Raw genomic sequence first — 24,762 nt, 5'->3', positions numbered from 1 at the left:
TCCCGCCAAGCAGAAATCACTGGTCTAGGCAGCAATACAATACATTATCCCGCTGTGTCTTTTCATTTTCCCATCTGACCCTTTGAAATCCTGGAGATGATGTTAGATAATGTTAGGCTGCTCGTCACTATACCCTTACTTTACACTCTTTTTAGGCAGCCTCCTTCAACCGTTTAAAGGAGGAATATTTGTGTTGATCTGCACTGCAATGCTTACTGGTGGCGGTGGCCAGAGCATCCATATATGCACTGTGTTTGGCGAGGGCGCTAGGAACATTACTCTGGACACTTTGAATGCCTTACTGGACTGCAGTATTATCATCTTGGACTGCTTTATGGAAGTAGAAATGTTATTCGGAATCCTTGCTATCTGCGTGGTTTTCATCTTATATGGAACTAGCAGAATCGGTTCCTTGCATTCATTCATAGCCCGAAGTCACCAGCCAGAACGAACTCCCGTCCTGAATCTCATTGGGTCCGTCTTCTAAATTATACATGGGATACACAATTAACTGTCCATGAATAATTCTCATTAAAAATGTCCTTGAGACACATCTTTATCAAGACAATACAGTTAGAAAAACCTAGGGAGGAAGCTAGCATCAGCTTCCAGAGATCCTTTGAGTTCCCGTCTAGCCATCTATTCAGAGAAATTGTTTGACATTAAGGACGATTCGTGGGTCCATTTCATTCAAGCGAAGGTTTACCCGCCCAATTTCTGGAAACAACATATTTCGAGGAACCCCTCTCTGTCATCTTTTTCACTGGTCAAGACTAGACCAATTAATAACAGAGGTGCTCAACTATGGAACGAAGTGCGTGGTAGTGTGGGATTGTCTGGAATCCATACATGGTATAACCTTTAAATCGCTTTCTATTTTAAATGCATTTCTTCAGGATCAACAATTCTGGACAGATATTCCCGTTAGCAACGTCATACGGACTCGTGATTTGGTAGATTACATCAACCTTCAGGACGCGTATCTTTATATTACAATCAAATAACAATTTTTTCACCTCGTTGGAAATACACGTTTTCCAAATGTTGAACCGGGTCATTCAGCATAGCCTCTATCCTAATGACTTTTACTATAGTTGAAGGAATAATTACCCCACAATATAAGGTTCAGGATATCCCCATCCTCCAGTATTCAAGCCACTGGATCTTGCACGGGATCTATCCTGCTGAGAGTCAATTCGCCTTTCCCCAGATGGGGTAGATCTTCATGGTGTCTAGACCATAGTCCAGATTTCCCTCAATATAGACAACGTGGAAATGATGGCCGTATAAATATCACGATATGAGTGCGTCAACCACATAGGGAGCTATTGCATAATTTTTTGCTAAGGTAGCGTACCTCAGGCGACTAGGAGGTAAATATGCTCCAAATGCATATATTATTTGAACTGCCTTCGTCGGACAGACTAATAGCGGAATACCCTACATGTTGTGCATATTCCGGGAAAGAAACATATTGTGGCAGACAGTCTGTCCATGTGAAGAAAGGTAGCGTCTGCTCGGTCATGCCTCCTACTCATCAGAAAGATCCTACAATGCTTCACAAAATCATTGTTCCTGCTAAAATCACCAACGTAGTTCAATGATGTGTTAGACCTGCTTTTAAACGGAACGAGTACATTGCATCACAGTAGGGATCTGCTGTCGCAACACATGTTTTTTTTTATTCACATCAACTCATTCTACACCTTCGCTTTTGGATTACATCAAGCGATAAATTCATCAGGACACGTTCCAGTCAAAGTTCCAATTATATCGCCCACATACAAATTTGGTCTTGTTTCAAGTTATTCGACGCAAGGTGGAGAATATTCCATGGTATATGCAGTAGGACACAGCTTATTAATGAAGTTGCGGAGGTGCTCCAATTCCTGTTCGAAGAGAGAAAGATTATGTGCGTGTGCGTGAGTATGAGTATGTGTGTGATTGTGCATTTGCGTGGGGTGGTCCTTACTACTAGGGCTACTGGAACCTTGTCTTAGACACTTATGTTCTCTAATGGTTCTGCACTTGGCGTTGATCTTATTAGATTTTATCAAACATTAGAAGCTGAAACGCCTGTATTGTGCTCACCAATGTATAGATGAGATTACTTATCAACCTTTAAGAGAAGCTATATTTGGTAAACATGACTTACAACTGTCTTTTTGTACTTCATAGTAGCAGCCAAGACAATAAGAGAGCTTCACATTTCGGTCTATATAAAAAGTTGTTATGGACTCAACGGTAATAATGAGTTCTTTTCTCCATTTAGTCATCAAAGCTTACTTGCAAAAGCACAACCTCATTCTTTCGTTCCACTTTTTATTATCATATCCAGTCTCATATTTTGCCAGTGCTGGGGATCATTAACATATATCTTGCTTCGTCGAAAGGGAGAGGAATTTGTAGGAAGAGGCAGAGTTGAAAATGACTATTACTGCTCATGGGCCATTGACATGGACATTCAGATTGTGTCTGTGTTGTTTCTTTTGTAGATCTTCTAGAACGTTCTATCTGACGGTGTAACGAATTTTCAAATGTGGATAAGAGTAATTCCGTTTAAGGAAATACGAGCAATGCAATATTATCAGGTTAGAGTTTCTCTACTAAAATTATCTCCCATTAAAAAGCATAATTAATAAAAAGGAGAAACAGTTCAAAGATTGCACTAAGTAAGTTAATAAAAATAAATAAAAATGCATACATCTAATAAGGATAATGTCCATGGTGATAGATGTATTTATACATGTTTCCTAATATGCTGCCACATTACAAATTCCTAATTATGTGGAAGCATGTGTTTGATATGTTATGTAAATAAAGTTTGAATGATATTAGTTTTGCCAGAAACATATTTGACACACATTCCTGGGTCACGAGAAGACAATTGTAAATGATATGTCAAAGTATTGATTAAATGGAAGAACACAGATTTGCATCTGGTTATTATTACCTTTACAGTTTACGGTATATCGTCTCTCACTCTATCTCTCTATGCGTTCAGTCGCATACAATTATACGATATCAACAAATATTATGTACATCCTACACTCCTTAGTTATATTAACATGTACAGGATAATACAATGTAGTTTCATTTTCTTTTCAGGAGATGTCGTTGGTAGACAGGCATAGTCTTTGTTAGCCTGATTGACAAAATTAAAACAAAACAGACATCTTAACCATAAACATCCTGCTATTGCCAACACTGTTATTTACTTACACTCTATATTCTTATCAATCATTCTTTACTCTTTTACCTCTGCATTATATTCTAACTTTTAAGTTCAAACCATTGACCATCTTAATAGATGGTTGGGCTGATATTTTTCAAGGACAACGACAGCTTTCTGCACAGCTCATCATTGCCATTGGCAAGTTGATTTTATTAAAATTTGTTCAAGATTGTATTTAGATTGAATGGGCGGAACCTTTCCATAGTATATGGACACCTTGATTGCAAATTTAGCAATTATGTTGTCCTGGCAAAGAAACAATTGAAAAATGCCATTTGATTGTTTATAAGTTGGCCGGTGTGTTTACGTTTGGACCAGCTATATTTAGACAATATAACTGACATTACAATATGTCTGCGTTGATTATGGCTATATGCTAATTGTGCTGGTAATATGGCCCACAACGAATGTGACATGATAATATATTACTACTCTCGTCTGCCTATTTACTCATTCATCTATCAATCACTCCTTAGTTAAGGTTGCATGTAAGGGACAATACAATGTAATTTCCTTTTCGTTTCAGAAGAAGTCGTTGGTAGATCATTATTAAGTAGGTTCAAACATTTTTTGCGCATTAAGAAAAATCCCAACAAGAATAGTCAAGGTATGTTTACGAATATTTTCCTTTGCTATCCATTTTTGTTAACGCATATGCCTGAAGCCTTAGTGATCTTATGTCATGACCCTCTACCAATTGCTCATTTTCCTCTGTCAGTTACTAATCAGTCAATGCAGTTTTGGTGAACACTGCAGAGGCTACTCTAACGTGCGAGCTCAAGATAACATGAAATATTGACGTATTTTATAGACGTATTTGTCCGTTTGAACAAAATAAAAAACGCTCAACAGTTTCTGTCTAAACTGTATGAACCAAGTACGAATACCTTGATTATACACATGTCATAGGTTATGATATCCAATTGTGTTGGCTGGGAGACTGTAGTATTCTCAGACTTATAAGACAGTGTTTAACTATGTTTAGCAGATATGGTCATCACGTAAAGAAATGGCAACATATAATAACAAAAACACGTTGTTTAGAGATATTTGTTCATATAATGATATTAGGCAGAGTACAGCCCATGCGATTTTTTTCTCTGAGTATCGCAATGGATTAGATGATCGATGGGAGGATTAGTAAACGTTTATCAGCCATCTCTCTGAAAGATTTTACGGAGTATTTAGCTTGATGGGGAAAATTAATAAAATTTAAACGTCACCAACTCACTAAAAATGAAAACTATGATATCCCCCAACACATCCTATTAGCCCACCTTTTTTAATGGATGAATTGTTCCAGTAACACGCCATTTAAACATGTTGCCGGCCAAAATTGTAAGTTTGCAATAGCTTTAGAAAACTAAATAGACTTATACTCCAAGTGCATAATATAGTGTATCTTATTATAATTTTTGTGTTTCTTTAATTTATTGTTTGAACTTGTTTAAAACATGACAATACAAAATGTAAACATTTCTGCCCTATGGTTACAGTTTGTCAGTAGGTTTAAGACAGATTGTTTTGTGTATATTACAACACTGAACAATTTTCATACCAAACTGTGCAATCAGAATGTCTCCGCATATTTTTCTGAGACAAATATATACATCTAACATATGTTGGCGCAGTATTTTACAGAAAACTGCACATTTTTTCTTTGGAAATATAATTGCAATAATAAAATCCGACTGAAAATAACATTGACATACAAAATGTGATTATAAAAAAATAGTGCTATGCATTCGCAACTCCTGTTTAAATCCTTGTTTAGTAAATATTCGAGATAATCCGAATGGCAGCTAACAACATACATTCAAACTACGATCGGTAGGATTGATACCCAAATTAAAGGTGCTAAATCGTAATGTTTTAAAGAGAGCGTTCTGGAATAATCTGCGTTTCTGAAGTCTGCTTATGCCATCAAAAGTGAAAAATGTGTTTAGATGTGAAGAATGATTCATTTGATTCGCTCAGCGGATATGGCTGGGTCTAAACCACTATAGCTCATACTTACTGCTGAAAACATAAGACAAACGAAGAAACATCATATGCAGTACGTAGTAACGCGGACTTGATAACCTTACAGTTAGAACCTTAGAACCACTAAGTTAAGTAGTTCATAAACATAATTTGCTGGTTATGGGCAAGCCAACATCACATTTGTTCAACTCTGATTAAACCACAGAATAACTGAATGGGAAATAGCAAACAAGAGATGAAATGATTAGTGTCTGGTACATAAGGATTGGGTACATGTTGACTCAAAACGACGAAATTAGAATGGCAAAATCTCGATTTAATAATTAATGAAAAGTCAGCAAAAGATACAACTACCAAATCCACAAATAACTGTGAGAGAATTTGTTGCAGGGTCGGACTGGATCAAATAAATTTATCATGCGCTATGTAGTCTTTGCAAAAGGAACTTTTTATATTTTATCGTATAAGCAACGTCAACACCGGGGGACTATTCATCCAGACAGCCACAATTTGTCTCATTATTACAGTAAAACCTGAATTACCCCAATTAAAAAACATAAAATTATGTAAGGCTCGGACATTTATTGTTAGAACAGATCATGATATTTGAATGAAAGAGCATGCACTATCAAAGCATTAAAAGTCAGAGGAGTATCGAAAGGTAACTGTTCAATCAGTTAAATGAAACTCCTTGAGACACATTGGAATGAGAAATCAGAAGAAGCAGGTATCTGGAGTTCTATTCAGTAGTCTAATATGTTCATAACTTTGCTAACAAACACTAGGGTCTTATTCTTACTTGTCAATAAATATTGATATTTGAAATAAAATTCAGTCACAATTTTATAAATAAATCACACTCAGAGTGGTAATTGAGTTCATGACCCATTACATTATTATGTCATATGTACCATTTTATGTTTTCATACAGAATGTTAGATACATACAACTACAGATTAAACAGATACATATATGTATGTATGTATGTATGTATGTATGCATGCATGGATGGATGGATGGATGGATGGATGGATGTAGGTAGGTAGGTAGTTAAAAGAAAATTATTTAAATATGCTAATGTGCATCTATTGTAAGCTGCGTGCAAAGAAAGCTAGAAAACGTAAATTTCATAATCTCAGACTGGCTGTTACTGACACAGGCACATTTGACTGGAAAATAATAGATATAATATCTAATTTTAAAAGCTGAGATGATTTAGTTTTCTGTGTAGGGGATCACGCAGTTCCTGAGGATCTGGTAAAAGATGGAAAACAAGAGCCTGCAAGTGATGATTTAGTTTTATGTGTTGAAGCTCACACAGTTCCTAAAGGTCTGGTTAATGATGAAACAGAACAGTCTGTCTTTGAGGAGGTCTCAACTGAGACGGAGGAAGGAGTTGTAAGTTCTCGTTATCATAGACCAGATGCAGTTTTTCATACACCATAATCTCTAAGTTCTATATTTGAAATGGTGTCACGATGAGGATATTAAACATTATAATATCAAAAGTAGGCTGCAACTTAAACAAAGAATAAAGTGTTGCTGTTGTAACTATTTTGTGAGAATATTTGTCTACAGCACACAAATACATGTAGGAACAAGTATATGCTCAGGAAAATGAAAATTGCCACATTAGTGCAATGACATGCCTCGTACCCATACTGTACCGAGCATTCCTTAAATAGTGAAATTAGTTTTGTTACACAGTATTGGGCTTATATATATCTAATATGGATGAAGAGTAAATGGTTAGCTTGACTTTGTATTCCTTCAAACCTGTCCAAACAGTCAGCTTGATACAGTAGTCAACTGGTCATATCACAATTCCCGATGATAATTTTATTTTCAATTAAAAGATATGTATATAACGATCACCCTAATTAACAATACTTTCTTCGTGCCGTCAGCGGCCATTGGAGTATGTGAACAAAGACTGCAAATTCAACTTTTGTTTGCTAAAGAAGGTAATACTTTGTCTACCGAATAGCACATTAATCGACCTGTACATGTTTCTTGAATCACTTCTACTCACTCTATTCCAGTGACACTGTCAATTTAGATACAAAATTCGCACTATTTAGAAAGGAACGAATTAATTCGATTTCATAAAGGTAGAGAGTAATGCAATCTTTACAAAACTTGCCAGTACAGACAGATACACGTGCGGCTTACGTGTTAGTAACGAAATACCCACATTGACCTAATTATGATTAACTGTCATAATATTAATAACAGTAGTGTTCCTATTCGGTAGAGCGTCATATTTTTTTGTTGATAATCACGTTTTAAAAATTAACCGGCAGACAGAAGATGCATGAGAAGAAGCCCACATTTTATTTTACCACGTTTGGCCGCTATTGACAGGTTTAAATACACACACACACACACACACACACACACACATATATATATATATATATATATATATATATATATATATATATATATATATATATATATATATATATATATATATTTGTTTATACGGCAATTCTTTAATACATCCACACCATATAATTTGTATTCTACACGACAAGAGGAATTCTCTCAATTCCCATTGAAACACGGTGATATTAATATTTCAATAACCTTACCTTTCTAAACGCTGATTATTAAACCGATATTTGTCAGCATATTTCTATATATTGTGCACGTTTCTGTGTCGATTAAACCGTTCTCGGTCCATATGCTCGAGAAATATAGGTTTTCGGTTCCACAAAAGTCAATTGGAAAACAAAAGTTTCAAAAGTAGCACTGAATGATCTTGGTGGGATAAAGAATCATGAGAGGTCAGCAACATTCATCTCGATGGCAAAGGTCTCATTGATCAGATATGAGGCATTCTGTTTCAAAACCCAAGTGAGAAATATCACACTGGTGATCAGAATTAATCCATATTTGGTAAGCTGTCTCAAACTTTAAATTGTTAGGGAGCATCATGTTCACTTTTTGTTTTATTGTTACTACTGTAGGAATTATATCTTCATGAAAAGTGATCAAGTCTTTAATATTAAAGGATTAACACCAAGGTAAGACTTTTGTATTTTGATTACGTCTCCATATTTAGATGGTATATATTCATATATTTGGAACAGAGTGCATGTTTATTGCAGACTTCTTAACAAACCCAATGAAATGTACCCCACTCTCAGCACAAACGTTGCAGCTTGCTAGCACAATCCTAGCTGTTGAGATGCTTGCATATATCTAGCTGTCAAGAATGATTGCGTATATCTTCCTGTCCAGAATGATTGTATATCTCTAGCTGTTGGGATTGCATACAATCAAGCTGTTACGATAATTGGATATCTCTATCTGTTAAGACACTTGCATTTTTCTAGCGATTAAGAATGTTATTTTAAAGAGCTTGATCGTATTTTTTTTAATATAATTCTGCGAAGTTGAATTTGGTCGCTGTGATCTACTATTCTGTCACAAATAACTTTTTTGTTTTACAGGTTGAGCTTCGTGTAAAGGATCATTCCAACTTACAGAGATCAAGATATAGGCATGCTATCTACATAGAAAAGTCTCAGTCGCTCATTGAAAAGGTATGTCTAAATTATTTGATTAATCCACTTGTTTGTGAAAGAAAGAGAGAAACATATTGAGCACATGTGTAAACCAATATTGCAAGTGAGAGTTATTAAGGTCGCTAGATTTACAATATCAGGTCACTGATATTTGATTTCGCAAAATACAAAATATGATATAATGAGCAATTGTTGCCCATATATTTCATCTAATGCATGATCATGATGATTATGTAACAAGGAAGTGTGCGTCATGTGATGGAAATACCAATGAACTGATTAACCACATTAAATGGCATATTCTTTGATCAATGGGATATAATGAGCATCTTTAGATGAACGCTGACTCACAACATCTAATTTGAATTAAAATGTTTGTTCAATAGACATGTATAAATGAATTTACCTATTTCTAAATCATTACTATTCAATCAGTCACCGATATTTATAATAAATTTTATATGAAAAATATGCTTTTATAAATAACAATCAATGTATCGTTTAAAGTAATAAAGCGCATAAATTAATGTTTTCTTTATTATTCATATTGATAGCGTGAAACTAAAATCGTAAATAATACCAAACAAAAAATTGGACTATGCAGCATTCTGTAGAACCAAATGCAACTCAATCATTATACCAGCAGTGTTGTATTTGTAATGTCATTGGGCTAAAATGGACGTTAGTTAAATTTGTCATTTGAAAGTTGGTACACCAGTAAATTTAAAAACAAGCAATAACATGTCAATGGTCATAGTTCCTCGTTAACCCACTCCATCCCCAATCCCATCCCTCATTAGAGCACGTTTTTGTTACCCAATGTATTTCTGTAGCAGTTGAGGTTACAAATGGAACCACTTCAAGTCTAAATAATTAGTATTTAAATACCGGGGCTATGCTATATGCACACATTTACTTTCACATAACCTGTACAAGCATAACAATCCTAATCTATGTGAGAAAGTCTACGTTATATATGTAACTCGGGATAATACACCTACACAACGTTAGCAGCCCTTCAATCTTTGGGGTCTATTGTGCCCTAATATAGCATGATAAGCTTTATAACAGTTTAAGACCGACACTTATGCAAAATCTTTTGTTTACTTTGTTCCAGTTAGTGCCACATTCAAACTACAGGACAACACTACGTCAATTGCGTCATACTCTGTCATTACGGTTGACTATAGAGGCATACGTGGCAAATACGTTCGTGCTTATTTAGGGCAAATATTTAAACCCAAACAGTTGTTTTAGCAGCCGGTATCAAATATTTACCGCTATTTTGTTATCTTTTATTGCGCGTACACACATATTTCATTCCAAGCCAATTAGTATCAGCGATCCTGATACTTAAGTGGTCCAGTAGTTGTATTAGTCGCATCATTCCCTGAGTTTCATCGGGTTGAGGAAAACGCTGTTTACACGCCTTCCTCCACGGAAAGGCATACTGGGAGGGGCTGCCCTGTTCCACCTTGAGATATGACAGAGGACAATATTGTGATCTTTATCTATGTGGACGCACACACCTTCTGCATTAAAACCATGTTCAAAGTCCCCCACCCTCCTTTATCATATCTGCATTATACCCTCGTGTAGGACTAGGTGCATTGGAAAGGTTGCCTGGACGTAGTTTACCGCCTTCTTCTTCCGGACTTGTTTCCGATGCCTCATATTGAGAAATCTCTTCAGTCTGTAGAAGGTGCCGAAGCCAACATCTCTGGGGAATGGCTTCAACGCTTCAGTAACTAATACAAGATTTCGGACCTTTATGAACATATTGTCATTGCAATCACTTCTCATGCCAATATTTTCACCACTTCCTGCTTCGGTTTATTGGTAATCATTCTGTCGACGAGGACACGAAAATTCAGTCGAACGTGAATAGTCTCCCAAGATAGAACGGTGGGCTGAGATTTTCTTTTCCACAGACTTTATATTGGAGACTGTCAGCAAAAGCGGTGGTTTGTCACCTTCTTCTCTTCTTCTGCCTCTTTTTTTATTATTATTATTTTGTTTTTTATTTACATCCAGAACAACGTAAGACCAAGATTTGTTTGAGTGTTTTCTTATGGGTGTTTCACTAAGTAGAATTGCGTACATTTGCTTGTAAATGTCCCTTACACTTGCGTCTAACTTCAAGGCAACTCCCAGGCAGATGTAAGTACACAGCTTTGTCGTAAGTATATATGGAACTCGAGTTACAGTGAATGTTCTGTTGGGGTGCTCTCTGCGATGTCAATACGTAGCATATATTGGGCCTTCCTCGGATTGGGAGTCTGTGTGGGTTGGTTGTGTGTTGTGTGTGTGTGTGAGTGGGTGGGTGCAACGACGCATGGTGTTACAACCTTGAGACAGGCACCGCAACCCACCACACTAAACCAAAACGATTACTCTAAGCATGCAACAATTTAACTTGAGCTTCCTTTCCAAAATAACAAAAACTAGTTGGTTTTAAGAAAAGCTAGATTTCTAAACATTTAGATCTGCTGTCCATGATTTTTGCCGCTCTAGACGTCTGCGTTGGGTGCCTAATTGGAAATATTTGCCAAGCAGGAAAATGTAATTTTGAGAGTAAATTAAAGAAATCTAGAGATCAGGATCAAGAGAGACGGGTAGACATTGTCGAGCTACTATCCCATATATATATATATATATATATATATATATATATATATATATATATATATATATATATATATATATATATATATATATATACCTTGCTTTCCAGCTACGTTGATAGCTCCAGTGGCCCAGTGGTCAGTGCGTCCACCACGGATGCGAGAGGTCGTGAGTTCGATCCTCGGCCGAGTCATACCAAAGACTTACAAAATTGGTACTAACAGATACCTCGCTTGGCGCTCAGCATTAAGAGATTAGTGTTAGGATTAGTCGGCCTGGTGTCAGGATAATGTGACTGGATATGACATCATGCTGCATGTATGCGGCATGATGCTCCAGTGCTAGTCATCACTATAAGCTGTCAGGCTGCAGACATCGTAGCGATATGACTGAAAAATTGTTAAAGCTACGTTAAATTCACACACACATTCCTGCTACATCGCTATTTATTTATATCAGCATGGGTATCTAGCGTTTCTAATTGTCAGTCTCTTTCCTCTTTCATATACATGAATGTACCTGATGGCCTTACGATATTCTTTCCAATCATATGGGGCATCTAGCTTCCAAACCTATCTGATATCCAGGCAATACACAGAATAGAGATTTTTCTTTTTCCACAACTAGTTGATCGATTCTCCCGGTATATGAGAACATATATTATCGTAATTATTAATATTTGAGTGGGCAAATATCTGCGTACATTTGGATATGGTTATTTTAATGTTCTGTTTCAAAAATATATATCAATTAAAATTTTATGGATTTATTTACTTTGACAAAACTTCATTTTCCACAGGAACGTGGTGGGAAAAACATGTTGAAAAACCCAGAGGGTGTTAGATCCATTCAGTTTGGCTCATTCTTTGATTTATTTAGTTTTGCCTACTGATTGGGAGTAATGCGATATGCAGTGTGACATTTTTTCATCCTAACTGTCGAGCTTTAAAAATGCTTTGAAGGAAAGGGTGATGGAGATATCTGGAGTAGTTCTTCCTGTTCTACACGGGACTTGGAAAAAAGTTATTTCTTCGCTGCTCCTTACATTTAAGCAAATACACTTATTCACCTACCTCGTGAGACCGAAATAATGTTATGTGGCCCTTAACAAAATCAATGATTGAAATCACTGTTCAGTAGCACAGTGGATGAAATACCTATCTTAATATCAACGCTTCCGGACTCTGGCATACCGTCACACGGTGGCATTTCTTTGTCTTAAAATTTGACGAAATTTCATTAATAGTAGCGATTTAGTATCGCAATTATTACACATTTTCTGGTTTCTGATCATGATAATACATATCGTTGCACCTACGAATGTGTTCTTGCTGTTTGCTGATATTTTCATAAAGCGCGTGAAAAAACATACCTACTCTAGCTCTGTTTCTGAAAATAATTTTATACGATATATACATGGAATGTCACGGAGCATGTCATGGTGTCCCACTCTCTGACTCGTGGTCTCCATAAAAGGACTTAAGAAGCAACTGTGCACTTACACAAGTCTGGGACTAGGCGTAAAATTACGCAAAAGGGCAATGGAAACTTAAGAAAAAATTGTTCCACTCTCAAAGTAAAAGCCCGTAAGACGAATGTCTTACGTTAGGACTTTAGGAAATATTAGACGTACGTTCTTTTCTGAAAACGTGCACCGTTTGCTCAAGTGCACCACGATCTTTGCGCTCTGGGAAGTCACAAGTAAAGATATTACTTAGTGCATGGTTACACCTCTCTGATAATCTATTGTAGGATTTGGACTATAGGCAGGCGTTGTCGTGGCAATCAAATTTGCCTGCCGATCGCTTTTAAGCGGCTTCCTTCAATCTCTAGAAGGAACGATGTTTGCTGACGAAGGAGGAATGTAATACTAGATTTGCTTTTTCCTTCGCCCATACTAATGTCATAAGCCTTCTGCCACTGAGGACAAATTAGTTATCGAAACTCTGGAGAGTCTCTTTTAGGTAGTATCTCTCCCAGATCTTCTGTTGCTCGACAATAGTCCGGTAGCTTTCACCAAAGTTATTTAGCAGACAATAGTTTCTCATGCAGCAAGGGTGGATCTACCCTTTTGCTATGTCTAACCCGCTGGATGTCGACTGCAGCTATCATGTCATCATCAGCATTCCTGCTGTCCTGGCCCCTTAAGCGATTTCTTTCCATTGAACACACATGAGCTTACGGACCTTATTAGCGGTTCTATCAGCTCAGAGGCATTGAAGCGTATTCATGTGAAACTATTGTAGGCCTTCCAGCTTAAGACTGATACTCTCATAACAATAGCTCGCATACCAATCCCTTTTCGCAGTTCTCCCTCTGTCTCCCGAAGAGAAAGGTATTGTCTCCAGCCGCAACTCAGCATTTGCTGGAGGCTATAGCAAAAAAATCACATCATGCGTTATCCATGCCGATCACGATCATCTTCCTATAATGAGTGTACTTTAGTCAAAACCCTAGCTCTACCATGACCCTTTATCCGCCTGCAGTGATTTAGAGACTGAGGGTTTATGTTAATGCCAACCATTCCTGACTTCCAGTATGGAATACACTCCACTCATCAATAAGTTTTCTTATGTTGATTGGATGGATTAGTATATTGATAAATCCCGAATTTGTAATTCAGGATGAAGTCAGAATGAGTTCGTCTAGAACAATCCCGATCAGTAGGGCTCAAACTATGGTCAAATGCTCTCAGTGTGCATCATTTATGAGAAAGGTCTCAAACCAACTGTGCTGAGTGCATATATGCTAATGAATGCTTTAAATTGTAATTGGTTTATAAATGGCAAACAAAAAAGTTGTTTTTAATGATAAAATGTTTGATAGACCATGTTTATCCAATCTTAGTAAGTCAGACAGTGTCTCAGCTAGGATGTGATAGTGCTGCATTCCAAAATTACCACAATCATATAAAAATCAATCTTTATAAACATAAAATTATATCACATGTAATCCAGTTACTCAACTTCTAAAAGTAAATATCTCGGATGATCATTGCAATTGTATTTGAGTAAAGTGAAGTGTAGTTGTCCATAGGTGCTTGTGATCTAAGAGATGTATGTGAGCAAACATGAAAATATATTCAAATCAGCGTTCTTCATATGTAGATTATTATGCATTGTCACACTAAAATTGTATTGTTTGTCATCCAGGTAGATACAGGACGTTCAAGATTGGAGATAGAAGCGTCTCCGTCTGTACAGGTTCCTAAGGATTCTGAAGATGATAAAAGAGGTAACGGTAGCTACATGATATTGCTAAATATGTCTGTGGATTTAATATCTACACCATAACTTTTTTTGATAATAAATTGAGAATATTACATGTTTTCCTATAAATAGTCGGTACATTAACAGAACAATGTTAATCATTGATATGTACGACAGACAAAATAAAATTATATTACAAAATGGCAACCAAGTTCAGATTTGAATGTACGCACTGAAACATATCGCCATCGCATGCGGTTGCATACAAATAAACTAAAGAAAATAAGGATAAGAATCGTTACATCAGAGTTTATACCAAATCAAGCATTAACATAATGCCATCTTTTCCAAAAGAAGGAATAGCTTATCAATGTCGCTAGCTGAGAGAAAAATCTAGTTTATTTTGATAAGGCTGAGAACAAAACGAAAATACATGGGCTTTATTCATTTACTGAAAATGAAAGAAAAAGAAAAGATGAAATATTTTGCAAAATCAATGCTACATTTATTTGCAAAGCATTGTACATGGAGGGAACATTTAGACTCAAGTGTCCGAAACACATTCTTGAAAGGTATCGTAACCTGAGGATTACAGGTTAAAATTTAAATGGGTAGGTTCAATACATGTTGAGTTGGTTAATGATCAGTGGTTCTTACCTCATTTATTTCTGCAATAAATATTTACATTAATGACGGTAATACAAAACAGCTTCTATCGGATTGCCTACCTTACAGGGACTCAAAACAACTACGCACCATCTAGACAACCCATACTTCTATTATTTAAGTTTTTGATATACGAAGAGAACAATAGCCATATCTGCACTACGTACAAACCAGTGTTAAACTTCGATCAGCGAAAGTTGTCTTACCTTCATAATACATATTTTGGCATTGAACCTATATGTTTCTTTTAGATGAGTGTGTGTACTCACCAATCATTTAGTTTAGTTTTGCCGATGTTTAGGTTTTGCAGGATTTAGTGGTTTTTTGAACACAATTTGGCAAACGGTGTTTAAGGTAATTACATACCCATTTACTGTTCTGGTGCTGGGTTAATCATAATATATCCAATCCTGATTATGTTGATAAGCATAAATATTCATCTTTAGGATTATAATTCCTCAACAATTATAACATATTAAGAAGAAGAAATCCCTTCGAGATACCCATCCCATTTGTGTATGCACGTATGTACCATTATCCGGTCTTTGGAGTTATGAATTTCGGGTCTTGACTGAAAGTAGCCTCACATATATTGTGAGAAAGAAATTCCTTCCTCTTCCTCATCTTTGTTAGACGCTATACCCCTATGGGAAAATAATATCTCTTTGGAACAAGAATGTCATGCAATTTCCACCATTATAATATTTCTTAAACCCCAGGCATTCCAGATGATTGATCGATGTCATCAATGCCGGTGAAGGATCGAAGGTAACAAAAACAGTATACATTGCAACCCACACGAAACTCTTCTTCTGATCCAACCCGGTTACGGAGGAGCACTTCCCTCTTAATATTGATGTATCAATACATGTGAGAGCCGAATGGAACATTCCATTAAATTTCGAGAAGAGATTTTATTCTAAAATATGTTTTGTCGGCCTGTCCATCAGATCGTTGTCAACAGACCGACCATAGCCCAGTGACCGGTTTGCAACATTCGAACACCGTTCACCTGTCAACATACTTATATTTACTTATATTTTCGATGTAAGACGGAGATTGTGTAGATATCATCAACTCCATGACTGTTTCTATACAAATGGTTAATCCGGAGGGAATAAGGACAGGACCCTATTAGGTGTGTGTGTATATATATATATATATATATATATATATATATATATATATATATATATATATATATATATATATATATATATATATATATATATATATATGTGTGTGTGTGTGTGTGTGTGTGTGTGTGTGTGTGTGTGTGTGTGTGCGATCGGTGTCCTACCTTTCGTATATTCTCTTATAAACCTAAAGATAATTAGGAAAAATAATTTCCGGGAAGTGACATATTCTTGTCCCCTCATTGCACCTTGTATATCCCTCACTGGCCTCCAAAACAGGGTATATGATACAGGTCATATATTTATTTAGCCTATTGCGGCAGAAACCAATAAAATGGACTGGGGTCTTGAAGGGATGAGCACAATGATATCGCTCTAGGAACAAAAGTCAGAGTTTTGTTATATATATAGAATGGTAGATTGAACCTCTACCTCCTTTAATGTCATATTCGTAGCACTCATTCCTGTTTGTGACGCATTTTGATGATCTTTTCTTCAAGTTTCATTTTTGTGTACATCAAGACACTGATATATCCTCTTACCAAGTCGTGCAATCGAAATTCGAAACTCCAATGTCAGTCCTTGTTTATTAGATAGCAGATATGGTCCGAATGGGAGCTATCGAAATGCATGAAAGGTATAATTGTTTGCATTTACGTTGATGTTGCGAAGATCAGGTAGTGTTGTGCTTTTAGCAGAGCATTCCATAGTAATTTTCTTTTCCGATGTCTGCATATTTCTCATCCTTCAAAATGTCCAATTATTCAAATCGGTCAGACTAATGTTTATCTGATTCTTTCATAAAATGAAAGGAAGCTCATTTGTAATTTGCAGTCTCGCAGTCTTTAGAACGTTAAGATTAAGTAGTTCATAAACAAAATTTGCTTGATCCAGGCACATCAACGCAGATATTTTAAATCCTGTTTAATTCTCAAAGAGAGAGAGAGAGAGAGAGAGAGAGAGAGAGAGCAAACAAGATACGAAATGATTACAGTAGGGGCCTATGAGCAAATTTTGTTTATTTGTTTCTAAGCGCATGACGTTTATTCTGCACACCCTCCCCCGTTTTTATTTATTTAAATCTTTAGTTGGGTATATTGGGAAATCATCCATAATGTTTTTTTTATTATAACGTTTTCATCTTGTTTCTGTTTGCTTCGGAAATTGTGAAATACTATTTGATTCTGTACATATGTTAAATTACGTTAGGGAATTTTAAGCTTCTAATTTACAAACATTTAATGCCGAACTTGTTTCTGAGGCAATTTAGCTTTAAGATGGAAAAAATCCCACCATTATTAGAGAATTATCATATAATTTTGCAGAGGGGTAGCCAAACAATTATGAGGGTTAGAGGAAAGGAAGAAAGAAAATAATATCCACCTAAATGGCTTTCTATAAATTTTACTTACTGGCGTAAGTGTGAACATGTGGGGAATAAATTTATGGAAATTAAACAATCCGTGTTAAGTGAAATATTGTAAGGTTAATTCTAACTGATGTTAAATTGATTTTGTGTTACATGCAGTTGGGATTGGGACCAGTAGTCTCAAATCATGCTGATCAAGACACTCGAGCTGTTTGAAGGCAGGGGCTCCTAAAAAAAAACGGTTAGACCCCAGCCCTTAATTAATTGACGGAAACTCCTAATTTTCTTTGTAAAGAGCCCCTGTGTTTGAGGACACATGCTTACACACGCATGGTCAATCGGTGAAGTATTAGGCCATGGTGATAAGGAAAATTATTTATATTTAGAATATGCACAGGATAACAGCGCTTGAGCCCACTGATGTCAGCCAGCAGTGCTTGAGCCTACTGATGTCAGCCAGATTAGAAATTTTTCATTGTAGCATGCAATTTGTATTTTTCGACTACTTTTTCTGTTTTTAAAAATAAATGTTTTTATTTAATGAAACCTGTGGTGGGGTAGATAGAGATATATACTGAAGTCATCATATTTTGTAACTGTATCAACCTAGATGCAAGCGTATTTTTTTTTAAAATCTCCCATCCCCCTAACCAGCTAACCATTGTATGATTTTGCAGTGGGGTGGCAAAAATGTTACGAACTAAAAGGAAGGAAGAAACTAATATCCACCCCATCCACATTTAAATATTTTATTTACTGATGTATTAAGTTTGAAACTAAGGAGTAATTGTATGAAAATAAAATAAATATAATGAAATATTGTCAAATTAAATCTGACTGCTGTTGGTGTTTATTGCATGTAATTGAAGCTTAGCCCAGTAGCCTCAAATTTTGTTGAGCAAAACATTCAATCTATTTCAAGACACCCCCTCCTCACATGGTCATTCTGAGATGCTCTCAGTAGTTTGCAGGTTGATCAAGAAAGAATAGTCTTATTTAAAGTTTCTCGATATACTTTAGGACAGTAGCGCCAATGATGTATTACGAAAATTGAATGGTTCCCAGACATATAGACATATTTTACTGTAATCTTTAGTTGTACAGAATTTAATAAATACCTAATTCAAATTCATTGCTGTGGTGGCATTGCTTATTATGCTAATTAGCTGGGAAAAGTTTTTTTCCTCTAGGAAGTCATACCGCTTCAGACATCCCAATAAGCGATGAAATAAAACAACCTGTCATTGAGGAGACAGCCATACATATGGGACAGGGAAATGTAAGTACTTCATACATGCATTTCATATAGTTTACCACACTGTGTACTGGTAGCTCACTTCTAATATGACACGTATCACAAAAAGAGCTTGTGAATTGCGATATGGATTGATGATACACCTTTAATGATATTCAAGCATTTTTACTTTGAAAGTAAGGGGTATTCTACAGTAGAACAGAAAACTTATGGGGAGAGGTAAATGCCCTCACTATTTTAAAGTTGGGGAGATATTTTACAAATATCACAGGTTGTAAATGAAGGCAGATGGACCTGGCTAATAATGGTATTGCTTTTATTTCATTTGGTCAATGTTTTTACAGTGAATTTTGTTATAACAGTCTACTTGTACATTTAAACATCAGAAACATTTTTGGGATGGGCCCATTTGCCATCATCTGACACTATCCTTAAACTTCGGAGGGAATTGCCATGAAACTTTGCTGACACATTCATGACAAAATATATTTGATCTTAAATGGAAATGTTGCCATTTGGACATCCAATGTTGCAACCACAATGGCAATCTTGAAGTTCTAAATGGATATCAGCATGGAAATTTCTCTAACACACTTGCAATGTCAATTTGAAATCAAAATTTCATCCAATATACATATTACCATCTTGGCAGTCATGGTCTAACTCTGTTTGGTTCTCCTTCTATGCAGAGAGCCATAACAACTAGTCAAAGTTTCCTTGATCTTTCCCACCACATCTTTGAGTTTTGTTATATATGTTTGGTTATGCGTCAGAATGCATTGCCCATCAAAATAAACTCCATTGGGGTAGATGCTTGCTAATAAGCCTGGTAAAATTAAGTGGTTTTACATTCATCCCCTTTTGTAAGAATCAATTACAAGATAATTTATCTTGTGAAAAATATCAACTAAAAACATGTATTATATCTTTAATATGTTGATAGACGAGATGAAACTAGTGTTGACATAATTTGACCTAGTACTCTCTAGGTTTCATTGCTGATCAAATGAAACTAGCAGTCTATACGTGTTTGACATCAGAGGTTCAATTTTCATGCGATACTAACAAAAGCCCCCTTCCTAATAATGTTTAACAAAATACCGAAAATATTTAATAAAAGTCATTTTTTTGAACAACAATAAGATGACACATTATTTTCAAACTTTATTCCAAGAACAACCACAAACCTACCGCTGTCACATCAAGGTAGAAATCCAAATTCATCATACAGTGAGAACATTTCAAAATTTAGTCACGTAATACTTAACTAGAAAAGATATCCAGCATGGCCATCTTAGTATAATCTTGACAATCTGCTCATTACCTATTCTAAGTGATAACGGACTCATTGTGATCTCTAGTTGGTGTTAAACAAAACTGTGTTTATCTGACTCAGAATATGTTGGCCATTTTGAAAATCTTGTCATCGGTATCTCTAATAGAAAGTAAAATCAAGATGCGGTTTTCCGCAAAATGCTTCATTTGATGTATTGTTGGTCCTAATGAAAATGGTGCTAATCTATCATTCATTATGGCCTCATTACAGGTACTGTGAAATATTATTATTGTTGCTTCTGATCCTAAATATAATATTAAATTGATATAGTGTTTTCAAGAGGTGACTTGCGATGTGTAGTTGGTCCAAAGAAAACTTGTGCTCTTCCGGCTCCAATGAAGCTATTATGAAATCGTTTTCTTGCTACTCATCCTAAACATGATGTTTTATTGATATAAGGTTTTCAAGAGAAGACGTCTTATCATTTGTAGTTAGTGCAACATGAAAACTATGTCAATATGACATCCAATATGGCTGACATTTTAAATATGTTGCCACTGAAAGGTATGTCAACTTCCAAGTTTTAGCAGAAGATTTAATTTATGGTATGTCCCATATGAACGGACATTCAGTATAAGCATATAATATTTTGGTAAACTTTGTTTAAATTATTTACAGTTTAAAGCTCTCGAGTCATATCAGTGAACAAAAAATGTAATGCTATGGCTTTATTTCATTTATATAATATTTCTTTATTGGTCGTATAAACTGAAGTGCTCTAGATTTTACTTGGTTTTGAGAAATAAACAAAGTATTTTCATGTTGAGACTTCCTGAAGTGTTCTGAGGTGCTAAAAAAAAATTGTACTAATAATACTGTAGTTATTCATAATAATCTTATTTAGCTATGTATGACTATTTTAAATTACTACAGGGTTATTGCAAGTTCTCAAACATAATGACTGTAACATCTAAATATGTTTCTGGAAATTTAAGAGCCTTGCTGGCATGGACATATTTTCATAGACAGACCTAGCTTTTTGCAAAATTCTTAACCATGAGTATGTATTCTACTCAAGTTTTGATCAGATCTAATTTGGAAACTCAACAAAAACATTACGAATAATTAGATTTTAAAAACAATTGTCCATCAATTTGGTGGCCATAAAAGCTTTGAGACAGAAAAAATCTGAGTCGAGTAGACGAATACATACTCACATACTCTATAGGTGTATATATAACTTGTGTAATATATTGACTTGTTTGTTTGATACATATGGCCTTATCTTATTTAATAACCACATACATGAATTAACGTCATGATATATGACTTGAAATATATTCATTCCATTGCAATTTGACCACTGTCATGAGAATTTTATATAGCATATCCATTTGCAGATAAATGTCATTGGACGTAAGATTCATAACTCCTTTCTTGTTGTTTCTTGAAGCTGTTTAAACGCTGTAATGAACATACATATCACAAGACATTATAGTTTTTACTCAGCCTAATTGCTATACAAAGACGAACATATAAAGTACTCATGACATTTAAGACAACATGGCATAGTTTGGACAAATATTTTGGAAAGAAATAGTGCAAAATCTTTCTTTATATACTTTTCTAAAGAGTGCGACTTGATTTTTGCTCCCCAGTATGATTCACTCGTTGATATGTAAAACATTCATTTTGTTTCATTGAAAAATAAGTGCATCTTTTATGTTGAATACATAATTGTGTTTAGTTAGCGAATCAGAAAATGTATACTTAAAATTGGGTTTCATTTGCAACAGATTCATGTTTGAACGACTTAGTTTGCATAAAAAATAAACACCATACTAATTATATGCAATTTACAGAATCCTTGATTTATTTTTTCTTAAGCACCTTTTGGCTTTAAATCACCCTCTGTTTCATGCTAACCTGTTTTGTAACATAGCTGCATGGTGAGTGGTGTCTGTTCCATTTCCCATATAATCCATTAGCCAGGAAACCTGTGGCCCCGGGGGTTGGGTAAATTATGGAACAGATTGCATGGTATACAGCAAATTCAATAAAAAATATGAGAAATACGGTTATCTCTCTTTGCTAGTCACTGTACATATTTTGTTTATCATGTTCTTTCTTAGTAAAATGCATATACTGATATCCAATACATATCTATTAGCCCAGACTCTTATGCTGCACGTTTCCACTGGGTATACATGCAGGTGACAGATATTCCCAAGAATAGAAGTACCAGTGATAGAAATATGTAGCAGAATTGGGTTTAAATACAACGTAATCGTGTAATTTAGTAATTCATTTCATTGGTACTGTATTTGCATCAGCTTAATTGAAAATCAGCATTATTGTAATGGCCTTCGGTATTGTGTGTACACATGACTAACAAGATTGTGGATGTATGTATTTGTAAATGTGGTGCAATCAAGTGAATGCCATGTGTATAAATACCTTGAAATTAGTTGAATAACTAAGAAAAGTATAAATTAATCACAATAATAGATGTAAATGTGTAATTAAACAATATTCTAAAGAATTAATATATTTTAAGCTTCCATCTTATTTAATTATACTGGTACAATGGTGACTATCACCGTAAAACACAAAATACAACTTTGGTTAATAATTAGTCTCAATTACAACAGTTAAAAAATATAATTATGGATTTGAAAATGAAAATTTCTGATCATTAAACGTTTCATATGGGCAGTTAATCTTTGCTCTACGAAAATTAAAGCTCTATGTTTTTAATGTTAGAGAAATCGTTTACATTACCTTTTATCTAAAACAGACAATAATCAAACCAGTTTTATTTAGTACAAATTGATAAGCTAAGAAAATTTAGTACATGTAACTGAAAGTTTGATCTCTAACCTTAAATGGGGATGGTTACCTAAGGCAACATTTTGCCATAATCACAATTCCACCAAGCTTTTAGTTTAAATGCCCTTCCAAATTTCATAAGGCGGACAGAATTCTACAGAATTCATACAGAATTCTGTGGCAGACCACCGTGCAAAATCTTAACCCCACTATGGAATATATTCAAGAAAATAAGAATATTCTATGAACATAATACTTTTTACAGTAACTTAAAATATATTCATTAGACAAACATTACATCACATGGAACACAGATGCTTTGTAGAAAAATATATAAACAGACTCTTCTACAAAACTTATATAAAAAACTAGAAATAACCTGAAAGTGAACCTTAGTGAGGTCACAACACGTGGTCTAACACCGCAGTAGTCTAAGAAGCAACAGCAAGGAAAACAATTGCCAACCGCAGGCACAAAACAATAAACAGTAAGAAAATTAGATAACAGATACAGGTACTTAAAACATTAGAGCTGGTTGGATTCATTTCCGATGACTTTCATTCCTGATTTTTCTGAAAAATGTGCTCATCACACATTGGTGCCTCTTCCCCCATGTAACACTGTTGTAAGCATGCTAAAATCCTCACAATATTTTGTACATGTAATTCTAATTTAAGGTCAAGATTTGTGTAATTGCTCAATTATAAATCAATCTCATAAGCAAAAATAAAATGTCTTGTTTACTGGAAAAACAAATTAAAACATTGAGACAAAATATATATTTGTCTTAACTGCTAGGCGTAAGGCTAATAATATAGGAATTAACATAGAATACAGAATAAGGCTGTTTTAGATAATACAACTGTGCAAATGATTTATATGGGATGCCTCCGCCCTGTTTAAAACACGGGTATATGCATGCTAAATCCTTTCAATCATGTGTATTTGGTCAATTAAAAGTCAATTACAAAAGCTAAAATATTTTTTTTTTTTTAAATTCCAAACGAGTTTTAAAACTTGAGAGAATGTACATATTTATCTTAACTACCACATGTTAGGCTAATAATATAGGAATTAAAATAGAATAAGCAATAAATCTAAATTTTGGACAATACAACTGTGTAAATGATTTTAATTAGTCTACTGTGAGTTTCAGACTTGGGTTCAATTACAATTTAACTGAAGTAATTGTAATTGAACATCAATATTTTGTAATTGTAATTGAACAGTCATAACTTTGAATAATTATAAGACTGCAATTGATATATTCAAGCACATTATAATTGTAATTGTAACCGACGAACGTAATTGAACCCATGTCTGATGCGTAGACACCTACTATAGTCCAGCTGTTAGTCAGTGGACCCCACTAAACAGATGCAGCTACATTCTTTTTTAAGTAAAATTATATGCTTATAATAACTACCAGTTTGGGCATATTACGCTCTTGACACGAGTTTAATATTGCTAAATTGCAGGGTGAAATTACAGTTTATTTTAACCAAATACAGATGCAACTTCATTGTACTCTTCTAGTCCACATGACATGTACCACAAGACATTGTTGCACAGAGTTAAGTAAATATTGCAATTTTGGTAGCTACTGTATGTTACTGTTGTACCAAAACGTTCTGATACATAACCAC

The 24,762-nt window shown here is 35.0% G+C and overlaps 1 protein-coding gene across 3 annotated transcripts in view; it reads left to right on the top strand.

Annotated features, from left to right (window-relative positions):
* LOC149807440 (uncharacterized) overlaps positions 1–24,762 on the top strand; it is a 96,276-nt gene that overhangs the window by 24,318 nt on the left and 47,196 nt on the right. For all 3 annotated transcript variants that reach the window (XM_089966591.1, XM_089966577.1, XM_089966582.1), the window contains exons 5-9: positions 3,762–3,842; positions 6,450–6,616; positions 8,677–8,769; positions 14,529–14,610; positions 18,947–19,035. In XM_089966591.1, the coding sequence (XP_089822717.1) occupies positions 3,762–3,842; positions 6,450–6,616; positions 8,677–8,769; positions 14,529–14,610; positions 18,947–19,035 (512 nt within the window). The remainder of the gene's footprint in view (positions 1–3,761; positions 3,843–6,449; positions 6,617–8,676; positions 8,770–14,528; positions 14,611–18,946; positions 19,036–24,762) is intronic.

The sequence above is a fragment of the Sinohyriopsis cumingii genome, chromosome 1 (assembly GCF_028554795.1).
Source record: "Sinohyriopsis cumingii isolate HCF-2022 chromosome 1, ASM2855479v2, whole genome shotgun sequence".
NCBI classification, from domain to species: Eukaryota; Metazoa; Mollusca; class Bivalvia; order Unionida; family Unionidae; genus Sinohyriopsis; species Sinohyriopsis cumingii.
Note: the sequence above shows the minus strand (reverse complement) of the source record. Positions and strands in the feature narration are given on the sequence as shown.